General features: G+C 44.0%; 1 protein-coding gene across 2 annotated transcripts in view; it reads left to right on the forward strand.

Moving 5' to 3' along the window:
* The window catches only part of anapc1 (anaphase promoting complex subunit 1), a 199,421-nt gene that overhangs the window by 92,283 nt on the left and 92,736 nt on the right, over positions 1-14,402 (forward strand). For both annotated transcript variants that reach the window (XM_070885752.1, XM_070885753.1), the window contains exons 29-30: positions 7,669-7,903; positions 12,172-12,263. In XM_070885752.1, the coding sequence (XP_070741853.1) occupies positions 7,669-7,903; positions 12,172-12,263 (327 nt within the window). The remainder of the gene's footprint in view (positions 1-7,668; positions 7,904-12,171; positions 12,264-14,402) is intronic.

Below are 14,402 nucleotides of genomic sequence, written 5' to 3' on the forward strand. Positions count from 1 at the left end.
TTGTGGGTTTTATCTCTGTTTTAGCATGTCTTCATTCACATTTCTCATCATTAAATGCTGTTTGTATTTGCATGTTCAATTTATGTTATCTTTTTAAAAAAAAATGAATTTGCAGATCTGAGAGTTTTCTGAAGAAAGGTGCCAAGTTGAGTTGTTTTTATCAGGGCGTTGAACACGTATTAGCTACAACATCTTTTGCAGAACACAATTACAAATTGATATGTTTTTTTTTGTAAAAGCAGCCACACAGTTAGACTTCGAACCAATGCCAATTTCTACAGTGGGGGAAATGTGTCTGCCAGCACTGTTTAATTTTAAAAAGATCATGAGATGAATACAGATGAGGACCATTACTGAGTCCATCTTACCTTGTTTGCCTGGGAAAACACACTTGCAGTCCTCCCGTCCCCCGCCACTTAACTGGATCGCTGAATGAGTCTCGGGTTTGTGCTTCCACTGCTCCACCCTGAAGGCCGATCCAAGGGGTCATCACACCTTCGCAGGAGTAAGATCCTCCTACTATTTCTAAATTGACCGTTCACTAGTTTTAGCCTATGCCCCCTTGTCTCCCCTTACCTTGAAGTACTACTTCTGATTTACCTTATCTACAAAGTTTAATATAAGTTATAGCCCTATAAGAATCACTCTCAGTTGCCCCCTTTCCAGACTATAGAGCCCCCTTTCCCCAAACTTTCCTGGTGACTTAACTGTCAGATGCTCAGGATGAACCTCGTGGCTCTTGTCTGCACTGTCTGTGCAGCCTGAATGCCTTGCTTGTGTCTCAGTGACCAAATTGGGCACAATATTCCAGGTGCAACCTGACCGGAACACTTGACAGTATTATGACATCTTCTAACTTAACCAGTACTGATTTGCACATTGTGATGCAGCATTTTACTCATCTGCAGTTTGCCCGTAAGCCAAAAGCTCTTTTGTAGAAATTCTGTATGAGGAAATAAAGGAAAGACTTGCATTGAGTTGCTGACCCAAAATTGGCTCAGAGGCAGGAAGCAGAGGGTAATAATTGATGGGTGTTTTTGTGACTGGAAGGCTGTATCCAGTGGCGTTCCACAGGGCTAAGTGCTGGGTCCCTTGCTTTAAGTGGTATATATCAATGACTTGGACTTAAATGTTGGGGGTATGATTAAGAAGTTTGCAGCTGACACTAAAATAGGCAGTGTGGTTGATAATGATGAAGAAAGCTGCGGATTGCAGGAAGATATCAATGTACTGGTCAGGTGGGCGGAACAGTGGCAAATGGAATTTAATCCGGTTAAGTGTGAGGTAATGCATTTGGGGAGGTCTAACAAGGCAAGGGAATACACATTAAATGGTAGGACACTGAAAAGTGTAGAGGAACAAACGGAACTTTGAGTGCATGTCCACAGATCCCTGAAGGTAGCAGGCCAGGTAGACAAAGTGGTTAAGAAGGCATACGGAATGCTTGTCTTTATCAGCCGAGACATAGAATACAAGAGCAGGTAGGTTATGCTTGAACTGTATAAAACACTGGTTAGGTCACAGCTGGAGTACTGCGTGCAGTTCTCGTCGCCGCATTGCAGGAAGGACATGATTGCACTGGAGAGGATACAGAGGAGATTTACGAGGATGTTGCTGGGAGTGGAGAATCTTAGCTATGAGGACAGATTGGATAGGCTGGGTTTGTTTTCCTTGGAACAGAAGAGGCTGAGTGGAGAGCTCTTTGAGGTGTATAAAATTATGAGGGGCCTAGAAATAGTGGATAGAAAGGACCTGTTTCCCTTGGCAGAGGAGCAACACCCAGGGGGCATCGATTTAAAGCAATTGGGGGGAGGTATTGAGGAGATATAAGGGGAAATTTCTTTACTTAGAGGGTGGTGGGGGTCTTGAACTCACTGCCTGAAAGGGTAGAGACAGAAACCCTCATCACATTTAATAAATACTTGGATGTGCACTTAAAGTGCCTGAACCTACAGGGCCACGGACCAAGAGCTGGAAAGTGGGATTAGGCTGGATAGCTCTTGGTCGTCCAGCGCGGACACGATGGGTTGAAATGGCCTCCTTCCGTGCTGTAAATTTCTATGATTCTATAATTCGTATGTAGTGTCTTTCACGACCTCGGGATGTCCCAAAGCGCTTTACAGAAAATGAAATACTTTTAAAGAAGCTCCCTCCACATATCATGTAAAAATGTTAAGTGATGCTTTGAACCATGTACTGCCGCAGTGCGTAGTTCATTCCTCATGTTATTGGCGTAACGGACAATTCCTTTTGAAACCTAGAAAGGTTACTGAAAATTAGCCAAATAATAAAGACAACCTTAAGACCACACTTTTAGAGCACTGCGTGCAGTTCTGGTCGCCATATTATCAAAAGGATATAGAGGCACTGGCGAGGGTGCAGAGAAGATTTACAAGGATGATACCAGAATGCAAGGGTATACATATTGGGAAAGGCTGAGTCTCTTTTCTCTTGAAAAAAGAAGGCTGAGGGGTGACATAATAGAGATCTTTAAAATTATGAAAGATTTTGATAGAGTGGGTACAGAGAGAAATGGCTGGATTTTCGGCTGATCTGTGCCCCATTTAGCGCCTCGGCGGGGCGCAAAAATGATTTTTTTGGGCGTGAAATGAGGCGCGCAAGATTTTGTGCCCAGGCGGAACTTTCGCCAATGGTTTTGCGGCCTTGCTAAAACTTACTGCCCCGCCGCTGTTTTGACCATTGGAATAACGTAAATCACCGGGCGGAACTTTCGAACATTTCGCCCGATGTAGCATCCGCCTGAGAACCCGCCCAGAAAAACCAGGCGGACCCAGAGCGCACCAGGCACTAACGGAACCATGTTGAAAGTGGAGGAAAAAGTCGCTGTTGTGAGTGATTAAAAGTATTGGGAGAAGAATGCTGCTCTACTGCATACTTTTTATTGCGAAGTTTATGTGAGTTTCTGGTTTGGTTTATAAAGGACATTTTAAAAGCTGGGGGCCATGCTAGGTCGGGAGCCAGTAATCCTGGCTGCTATTGCCATACGTCTTCAAGCTGGAAGAAGGCTTATTGTTGATCATTTGTAATGTAATCGAAGAGGTCGCAGGCGTATAGGGAGGAGGCCTTAAGCCCCCCCCCCCCCCCCCCCGAGTTTACAGGGAACATCCCTCATACCTCCAGCTCTCTGAGGCACAGTGCATTAGAAGGCTGTGCTTCCGAAAAGAGGTGGTCACAGAGATATGCCTGCTCCTACAGGCAGACTGGCAGCTGCGCCCTGCATTAGCGTTTGCGACAGGCAACCAGACCAAAAGCGCAGGAAGAAAAAAAACATTGCGCATGCGCAGAATGGCAGATTTTTTTCAGCACCGGAACTTTTGGCTCTGGTGCACAAAGTCTGTGTTGCAACGCTGGAGATAACGCTAACGCTCCTCGTGAACTGTCATTCGGCGAAATTTCCTTGCTCTGGCGCTAATGTTAACCCGCCGCTAAATTTTTCGTAAATTTGCTGAAAACGCAAAAAGCCGACATCCAGCCCAATGTTTCCACTTGTCGGGAAGAGCATAACTAGAGGCCATCAGTATAAGATCGCCATTAAATAAACCCTATAGGTTAATTCAGAAAAACATCTTTACCCAGAGAGTGGTGAGAATGTGGAACTCGCTACCACAGGAAGTGGTTGAAGCGAATAGTATTGATGTATTTAAGGGGAGGCTAGACAAGCGTATGAGGGAGAAGGGAATAGAGGGTTATGCTGATAGATTTAGATGAGGTAAGACAGGAGGAGGCTCAAGTGGAGCATAAACGCCGGCATGGACTGATTGGGCCGAATGGCCTGTTTCTGTGCCGTATATCCTATGTAATTCTATGTAACTACACTCCTTTGTACCAGATCCATTGGGAAAGTGAGAGTTGTGTGTGTTCTGTGAGGGAAGATGCAATGTAAGTTGTCAAAACCCTGTCTCAGTTTTACCGCAGGCTGTAAGCAGACGGTGCCTGGGTTTTCTTGACTGAAGGTGCTGGCTGAGTTTGCTTTCTGCTGCACCACGGTTACTTTCAGCACAGTGCCATGACACGGCTCGGCTGTAATTGAAACTGGCGATGGGCAGTGTTCAAAGAATCATTAATACTTTAAAAGGGTACAGTGCCTTAATCAGAAATGAAAGTAATTCGGAAAAGAAGAGAGAAAAAAAAACTGCTTGAAATGTTGAGGTTGAAGTGAAGTTCACTTCTTATAGGGTTGAGGGTAGTTACTGGGGAGTAAAGTAAGCTTTGACAGCAGAATTTGCTCTGCTCCTTGCACACCTGTGATCCTTTCCATTACCTTACACCGACCGGAAAGAGTTACAATCATCATCCTGGGTGTAAAAAGAAGGATGAGGCCAAGTGAGCAGTCATTAAGTGTTTAGCAGTTTCTTCAGTGTAATGCGCATCGACAGGAGCTGCTTTGCTGTCGGAGGACCAACAAAAGTTAAGGTAGCACGTTGCACAGCTTTGAGGTTTTGTCATTCTGCGCTGAAAGTGAAGAAGGAAATGTAAAAGTGGGGTATGGTTTCACTTTTGCTGTACAATTTTCCACTGTGGAGAATACTTGCAGTCCCAGCTAAAATCTTCCTTGACATCATCATTGAAGTTTCAATCATTTCCTCAGTCCTCCTCCAGCATCCTGCAAAACCCCACAAATTAACATGATTTTTGTTTAGCTCTGAAATTTTGGAAAGTAGTTTTTTTTTAAAAAAAACACAAGTAAGCAATAGCCACGATGTGACACAACTCTTGTGTAACGAGGATTTTGAGCAGCTTGCTACACTTTTGCCCTTTAGCCGCATCAGGGATTTATGATCAGATAAAATATTATTCTGAGTTTTTGTTTCAGGTGCACAGGTTTACACCAAGATATGAATCAGAAATATAAACTATGAAGTTGAAACAGACACTGTGTAACAGTGAGTTTAAGAATGATTAACATAGTCTCTGCAGTCGGTTACAATCTTCTAGCAAGTTGAGGGATAAAATGAGGTCTTACAATACAGGAGAAAATGACGTGATTTTATTACATAGTATACATAATATAAGGCACAGAAACAGGTCATTCGGCCCAACTAGTCCATTTGTTTTCATCACTACCTAAGAATACATTACTGAATATGGTGAGAGGCATAACATTTTTTGAAACTTTACATTTTCCTCCCAACCCCCTCCCGTTATGTATGTTGCTGAAGACACAGAGCACGGCAGTGATAGAAAGTTGGCCTTCATTTCAATTACAGGCAACTCTTGATTATCCGGGTCCCTCAGGAATTGGGCTATTCCGGGTAAACGATTTTTCCGTTAGGGTGAGTCTACATTTTAAAGTTAAAACTTTAATGAATAAATACAATCGTTAGGGCGAGTTTACATTTATAAGTTGAAACGTTAATGAATCAGTACAATCAGCTTCAAGCAGTAACAAAAGATGGACATTACCAGCGTGCATGTACAGGCCCTGTGCCTGGAACCCGGTGCCGGTACTGCTCCCGTTCCCAACGTCAGCGGCGGCTGCGAGAGACAGCGGCTACAGCAGCGCACACGCACACACACCCAGCAAAGCAAGGACAGAGGAGGGTGATTTTTACGGAGAGTGTGAGAGAGAATGAACAAATACAAATAAGCACAAGGTTTGGAAGGCGATTTTTCCAAATTATTTGGAGCTGTCTTTTCACTTGTTCGCAACAGAATTTTAAATTCCATTGCAACGGTTTCCCGTTGGATCCGTGTACGGATAATCGAGAGTTGCCTGTATTTACATTTGCTTGGCTGGTGTCTGTTTTATTTTCTGCACCTTCCAGTTCAACAGAGCAAAACATGGGAATGCCATCACCCACCAAATTCCCCACGCCTGTCCTGACTCAGACGTATGCCACCAATCCTTCACCATCGCTGGGTCAAAATCCCAGAATTCCCTACCCAGCACCGTTCAATGGGGAGCAGTACCAACTAACTCCAGGCCTGCAGCAGTCGAAGGAGGAGGCCCGCCACCTACTCGGGGCGCGAACTGTGGCCTTACCAGCATTGCTCGCATCCTTAGAACAAATCGTTAAAAATAACCATGTTTGCTGGTGGGATTGTTGTGCCAGATAGTCATCCCAAGTTTCCCTCACATTTTTCCAGACTTGGACATATGCCACCTTCCATTCACCACTGCCGGGTCAAAATCAAAGACTAAGGAAAATAAACATTTATCATCATCACAGTCGGTCCCCTCGAAACGGGGATGACTTGCTTCCACGCCAAAAAAAAGGATGAGTTCACAGGTGTTTCGAAGGACAAACGCGAACTACATCTTCAAAGGTGGAAGATGCCTGTGCATGGATTTTTTTAATGTGTGGTGGCCGTTGCACACCAGCCACCACACGGGCTTGACAGAGCTAGGTCTTGGTCCAGTGGCAAGGATTACCCAAGACAACTGGAGACCAGCTCTACTGCACGGACCCAGTGTGCACACATATCAGCGCACACATATCATAGCACATTTCACACGCAAGAGGATATCATAGCTTGTATTTTTCAAAGCCTCGAGGATTTTAAGTCCTGAACTATAAGAATAAAGTTTTTGTGATTTATCAATGCGGCTATGAACTCTTCGTGTGTTACTGGCTTAAAACATGCTCCTACGTGCTATTCTTTTGGTAACAGTTGCATGAAGGGTTATTTATAAGTCCATGCGATGAGCCAGTTTGATAGTAATCTGTTTCACCCGCTCAAAGGCCTTTGCTGATTCAAACTTCAGTGCTTCTATTTCACTGAATTTTATAGCGATAAAAGCAAAACCTAGATATATTTTTGGATCTTTTCAGTTCTCTTTCGAAACATGTGATCTCAGTTTACCATTGTGTGTAGCTGTAATTTAAAAAAAAACCTGAATTATTCATCAATAAACTAGTTAAGGATAGCGCGGCCTTGTCAATACTGCAGCATGTCATAACAATCGCAATTCCATCCCTGTTTGTATTGACTCACTCTGGCCCACTCACCAGCACTGCAAGCAGCCAATTCCCGTGCTTTGTTACTGTCAGCCAGATAGCAGGTTGGCTGCTCGCCCTACCCCTTCTCCTCAGGGAAGGAGTGGTGACCTAAAATGGGTGGCAATGTGTGTAGAATTTATTTTGGGGGCCGGGGGAACATAAGAACATAAGAAATAGGAGCAGGAGTAAGCCATATGGCTCCTCGAGCCTGCTCTGCCATTCAACAAGATCATGGCTGATCTGATCTTGGCCTTAGCTCCACTTTCTTGCCCGCTCCCCATAACTTTTGACTCCCCTAGAGTTCAAGAATCTGTCTATCTCCGCCTTAAATACATTCAATGACCCAGCCTCCACAGCTCTCTGGGGCATAGATTTTCAAAGAATCACGACCCTCTGAGAGAAGAAATTCCTCCTCATCTCAGTTTTAAATGGGCGACCCCTTATTCGGAAACTATGCCCCCTAGCTCGACATTCCCCTACGAAGGCTCTAACTACTTGCCTCTGGACTGCATTGATACTTTCATAAATGTTTCTACTGCAAATCTCACAATCGCCGCATGCAGTTTTATGTCTTGTTTTATTAACCTTGATTTTTAGAAGAACAATGTGAGAAAAGGGCATTATTTGAAACTGTTCATTTGTCTTTTTTCAGGGTTTTTTTGTTAAAACCTCTAAAATTACATGTTTTCCTTGTGTTTTCTGGCAGGGCCATGAGATGACCAGCATTGGATTGCTGCTGGGCATTTCAGCTGCCAAACTTGGCACGATGGATATATCGGTTACCCGTTTACTGAGCATTCACATCCCTGCACTGTTACCTCCGACCTCAACCGAGCTAGACGTCCCCCACAACTTGCAGGTTGCAGCTGTTATGGGCGTAGGACTTGTATACCAAGGAACTGCTCACAGACACATTGCCGAAGTACTTCTGACTGAAATAGGTGGGTACTTTCAGCTCTGAACTCAAAAAGATTATATATATTAAAAAGAAAAGTGGCAGCTGGGTTGAGTTGGTAACGCTCTTATTTGTGGAGCAGGTGATTGTGCCCTTGGCAGGAGTTTAAGCTCATGAACCAAGATGGCACTTTGGGGAAGTACTGAGGGGGTACTTCATTGTCCGAGGTTGCGTCCTTTGAACGAGGTATAAACTGAGTTCCCCTTCTGTTAAAGATCCGAGGCACTATTCATCAAAGATAAGCAGAGTAAAGGAATCTTGCGTCCCAAAACCATGACTTCCGTTTCCTCCACCACCAAAAGGAAATAGAAGTCAGTTATTCTCAACTAGTCAGATAAGAATGGTTTGGGTTGAAGAAGCGCTAGCGGCCTGACTATTGCACACCACTTGAATGATAAGGAAGTGGAGATGCTTGTGGTAATGACTAACAATTTATTATATGGTTTTCATAATGGAGTGCCCAAAAGTGTACGCTTAACTGTGCACAGTTTTGGGCTTCCCATTAGAGAAAGGATTTAAGTGCGAGCGCCAGCACAGCCTTCGGCTGCCTGAGGAAGAGAGTGTTCGAAGACCAGGCCCTCAAATCTGGCACCAAGCTCATGGTCTACAGGGCTGTAGTGATACCCACCCTCCTGTATGGCTCAGAGACGTGGACCATATACAACAGACACCTCAAATGGCTGGAGAAATACCACCAACGATGTCTCTGGAAGATCCTGCAAATCCCCCGGGAGGATAGATGCACAAACGTCAGTGTTCTCGATCAGGCCAACATCCCCAGCATTGAAGCACTGACCACACTCAACCAGCTCTGTTGGGCAGGCCACATTGTCTGCATGTCCGACACAAGACTCCCAAAGCAAGTGCTCTACTCGGAGCTCCTACATGGCAAGTGAGCCCCAGGTGGGCAGAGAAAACGTTTCAAGGACATGCTCAAAACCACCTTGATAAAGTGCAACATCCCCACCGACACCTGGGAATCCCTGGCCAGAGACCGGCCGAAATGGAGGAAGAGCATCCAGGAGGGCGCTGAGCACCTCGAGTCTCGTCGCCGAGAGCATGCAGAAAACAAGCGCAGACAGCGGAAGGAGCGTGCGGCGAACCAGACTCCCCATCCACAGGTGTCTGTCGCACTTGTGACGGAGACTGTAATTCCCGTATTGGACTGTACAGCCACCTGAGAACTCCCTTTTAGAGTGGACCCAAGTCTTTCTCGATTTTGAGAGACTGCCTGTGATAAGTGCGAGGGGAAGGTGTTCTCTGGATTAACTAGGATGTTACCAGGGTTAAGGGGTGGATTGTGGCGGTTACAATTATGAGGAGTGTCTCGAAGTTGGAACTTTTTTCGCAAGTACTGAGTAAGTTGAGGGGTGATCTGTTGAGGTTTTAGAGATCAAGAGTGAGAAAATCCATTTTACCTGAAAGAATCACTTGTATTGCCTTCATGTTTTATTCTGTCCTTGAAATCTTTGAATTAAAACAGCCTGCACATGTAGCTGACAGGCAATATCTTTAGAATGTCAACAACTCTGTGTGGCTGCAACTGTTGTAATATAAAATAGCCTTGGATAGTTGTAATTTTCTCATGGATGCATCTATACGTTCAGTCTTTTCTGTACCAGTAAATAGATACGGTATTTTATCTTGTGGCCTGAAATCGCTCTCTGGAGCCTTTTTGAGTCTTTGATATGTTGAGCAAATAATCGCTAACGTAAAACCAAGAGTGAAGGTCATGGAGGACGTCGTGTAATGGTCTTTTAACCAAACTTAAAAGCAAGACCGTTGTATCGTGAGGTTGAGGAATGAAGAAGGGAGACATCTGGAGGGTTGAGCTCACCCAACGGTAGTGTGTGCATCTTCTGCGACAAAGCATTCTTTGTGATCTCGGTGTTGGCCGTGTGTAGGTTGGCTCATTTACCTTTTAATAAGAGGCAAGTGTTTGACTCCATGTTTGAACTCATTGTTAATAAAGGCACAGGGCTGCAGCCTTTGTCTCGATAATAACACAAAATTTACATTCCAAACAGGGTCTTCAGGACATTGAAAGGTTGTGGGAAGATAAATAGTGATGGATTGTTTCCATTAGTTCAACAAAGCACTGGGAGAGCACAAATCTTTGATGATCACGGAAAAAATTAACGGTGTTTAAGGGTGACTAGACTGCAGCATTCTCTGCCACAAACTGTTGTTCAACTAGAGTCCATAAACACCTTGCTTAAAAAGAATAATATTAAAGGACATGGGGAGCTAGTAAGAAAGAGGGATTAGATTAAAGAAAAATACTGTTGATCAGTGGAAGGGCTGAATATCCTGTTTTTTGTGTTTGAATATATATTTCGATAGCAGCCCTATACCTACTATTGACGCACTTCACCACAGCCCCAGTCGTCTGGGAAAGCCTGTATTGTCAGCTAGACTCAGCTGGTAGAAGTCTAGCCTCTGAGTCAGAAGGTTATGAGTTTAATCTTCACTCCATTTTTGAAGATGCTCTCTTCAGATGAGAGAGATTAAATAAACCCCAAGTGGTTCAGATAAACGTTAAAGCTTTAGGGCTAGAAATAGGGCTAGCCTTGCGCGCGTTTTTTCAGCGATATTTCACTTTTTTTTGACGAAGAAAGGTGTTCACCTAAATTGGCCAAAGTTGTGGGCCGGCAGTTTTGAAATACTGCTGAAAAGCAGACTGCCGTGATGCAAGACGGAAAAAAGCGATAGCGCTTTTAAATTGGCCGTTCGGCGCACCCGTATTCTGAGCGCAAAAAAACGCCTGAGAAAAAGCCTGTGTTGCAGCCACAGAAACAGCGGTAAGCATGATGAGCTTGCAAAAAAGGTAAGTTAAAGTTTTTATTTCTTAATTCTTTTTCAGCGGTTCACTAGATAAGGGTCTTGTGAATGTGTTGTGATTTTTTTTTTGTTTGTTTGTTTTTTGCAATTTTTCTTTTCCCCCTCCCAGGGCCTGTCTTTGCAGTGGTGATCAGCCACAGACTAAAGTTAGTGAGGACCGCTGTTTCCACCGCGAATCCTTGTGCAACGCTGATTTTTACTGTCGGGCGCATTTTTTTTAACCAATTTTAGGCCTTTAAAAAAATAGTGATATTTTAACGGAATTTTTGGCAAAAAATGCCGAAAAATGCCGCAATCGCCAAAGCACCAATTTCTAGCCCTTAGAATTAAAAATTGTAGAGTGTTTTTGGCACCAAAGATGTTTAACTGCCTGCCTGTAATTGTCATTGCCCAGGTCACGACAGGTATCATTTCTGTATGCACCTGAAGGAGAGCCTGGGAATTAAATCTAATCAAATTCACAACAAAAAAAATCAGGAAAGAAAGAATTTGCATTTATAATAATGCCTTAAGAACATCCTTAGGGAATCACAAAGCATTTCACATTCAAATGAATTGCTTTTGAATGATAGTCATTGCTATTATGACTGCAAATACAGCAGCATATTTTTTACCACAGTAAAATCCTGCAAATGAAATAAATGACCAGTTGATCTGTTTTTGGTGGTGTTGACTGAGTGAGTCTTGCTGGTTAGAACACCGGGAGAACTCCCTGCGCTGCTTCTTACATGAACAGGTGGGCCTGGTCTTGGTTTTACCTCTCCTCCCACAGATAATGCAGCACTCACTCAACACACTGACATACCAGCCGCCATTATGTGCTGAATTCCTGGAGTGGGGCTCGAACCCACAACCGCCTGATTGATAGGCGAGTGTGCTGCCAACTGAGCCAAGCTGACGTTCAGAAACCTTTGAGTTGGCAACTCTTTGTCACAATCGGTTAAAGCCGATCAGACATTTTGTGATCTATGGGCTGGAGGAATTATCTCTGGTGATTTTAGTTTACAAACAGTGTTTTTGTTCAAGTAGCAGAAGCTGCCAATGTTTACGCCACAAGTGTTTATTGGGGAAAATAGTTCAACAGTTGAAAATAAAGGGAACATTTGTACTTCTGGAAACCAAACACTTCTTAAATAAATAGAAAAATATTGCAGGTGCTGGAAGTCTGAAATAAAAAGCAGAAAATGCTGGAGACACTCTTCAATCAGGTCAGGCTGAGAGAGGGAGGTAGGGTTGGCGTTTCAGGTCAATGAATTTGTCGTCAGAACTTTCTTAAATAAAACTAAACTTTAAAAGAATCCATCTTTTGTTTAGGTGCCTGTTTTGGTGACGGCTTGTATCAGATTTTTTTTTTAAGTTTCAGTTGTGAATTACTTAAAAAAATAAACAACAAATCCTGTGTCTTTGGTTTAGGTCGCCCTCCAGGCCCTGAGATGGAGAACTGTACCGACAGGGAATCGTACTCACTGGCTGCTGGTCTTGCTCTTGGCATGGTCTGTCTTGGGGTGAGTATCAGCTGGACAGATAGTTGTGATTTTTGTTATTCTACGAAAAGGATTTAACACGCACGCACGCACACATACACACACATGGCTTGTTGGATGGCATCCAGGAGCAGGACCTCTTGTTGAATTTTGCTGACGTTTACGGCGTGTTATGGACTCGTACAGCACAGAAAGAGGACATTCGGCCCAGCATGCCCGTGCCGGCTCTTTGAAAAAGCTCCAGGAAACCATTAGGTTGCAACACGATCCTTTCACCTCGGGCATCAGGTTTTAGAACCAGACTAATTGGAGTCGGCCCTCTCTGTTGGTTATCAATGCATTCTACCCATCAAGCTTGGCTAATCTCAACTCAGTTCATAGAAACATCGAATCTTACAGCACAGAAGGAGGCCATTCTGCTCATTGTGTCTCTGCGGCTCTTTTTCAAAGAGCTATCCAGTCAGTCCCACTCCACTGCTCTTGCCCCATAGTCGCAACTTTTTCCTTTTCAAGCGTCTATCCAACTCCCTTTTCAAAGTTATTGAATCTCCTTCCACCATCCTTTCAGGCAGTGCATTCCAGATCATCACAACTCGCTGCATTTTTTTTTAAACTCTATCGGTCCCCTGATTCTTTTGCCATCTGACACTTGAAAGGGGATTATTGCATTCTGCATATTTAATATGTTATTTCTGCTTTTAAATGACTAGATTGTTTTTTTAAGACTCCTGTGGAGCATAAACACCAGCATGGACCTGTTGGCCAAATTGGCCTGTTTCTGTGCTGTGCTGTGCTATAAATACAATTTGTAATGTGTGGCACATCAAACAGACAATAGGTCAGGCAGAATCTGTGGAGAGAGCAGGTGAGTTAACTTTTCCGGTTTGGATCCTTTGTCCGAATTGGGAGGCTTCACACCTGAAATGTTCTCCCCGCAGTTGCTGACTAACCTGCTAAATGTTTCCACCATGTCATCTCTTCTTTTCAGATTTCCAGTACTGTATCTGCAGTTTTATTTTGCTGTTTGCACTCTACATCAGATACAAATTTTATTTCCAAATCAAATAATTGCATGTACCACAATATTTTTTTTTCTTCTGTGTATTTTTAATTCCTCCGTTATTGCAAGAAGAAGAAATCTCGCAATCGCAAGGGAATTATTTGTAGTGAGAACTGTTGTGGCAACAGGAAGCAGATGGTGATGATACATGGAAGAAGTGCGTTCTGGGAAGCAGTAACTGGTGGTCTGTTCAGGGTCACCTATTGTTCACCGATTCACTTACTATTTGAGGGAAAGTGCTCGGCATTATAACATTTGATCTTAACTTTGTATAGGTCATTGATAAGGTCACATTTTGGATCCCTGCCTTCAAAATGCATGCGCTGGAGAGAGTTCAAAGTGATGGGAATAATTATAGCAATCGGAGCTGTAATATATGTGGAAAGACTTGCAGAGCTGAACTTGTTTTCCTTGCAGAAAAATAAAGGAAGGGGCTCAGGTCTCTGAATTGTTGAGAGGTGTAAATGAGGTAGATCATCATCATAGGCAGTCCCTCCAAATCGAGGAAAACTTGCATCCACTCTAAAAGTGAGTTCACAGGTGATTGTACAGACCAATACGGGAATTACGGTCTCTGTCACAGGTAGGACAGACAGTCATTGAAGGAAAGGGTTGGTGGGGAGTCTGGTTTGCCGCACCCTCCTTCCGCTGCCTGCGCTTGTTTTCTGCATGCTCTCGGCGATGAGACTCGAAGCGCTCAGCACCCTCCCAGATGCTCTTCCTCCACTTAGGGCGGTCTTTGGTCAGGGATTCCTAGGTGTCGGTGAGGGGGTTGCACTTTATCAGGGAAGCTTTGAGGGTGCCCTTGAACCGTCTCCTCTGCCCACTTGGGGATTGCCTGCCGTGTAGGAATTCCGAGTAGACTGCTTGCTTTGGGAGTCTTGTGTCAGGTATGCGGACAATGTGGCCCAATGAGATAGGTGTAAGCAAGCTGTCTGACTTGGGACAGAATCTGCAGAGCTAGAAAGTCGAGTTTCAAAATTGGCCAGCTTCTAGGAAGACGAATGAGTGGAGACCTTTTTTCTCCCAATGGACTAGTGAAGATATGGGGCAGACTCCTAAAGGAGCTGATGCTCTGATAATGACTCCTTCCAAAAAGA

The sequence above is a fragment of the Pristiophorus japonicus genome, chromosome 7 (assembly GCF_044704955.1).
Source record: "Pristiophorus japonicus isolate sPriJap1 chromosome 7, sPriJap1.hap1, whole genome shotgun sequence".
Lineage (NCBI taxonomy): Eukaryota > Metazoa > Chordata > Chondrichthyes > Pristiophoridae > Pristiophorus > Pristiophorus japonicus.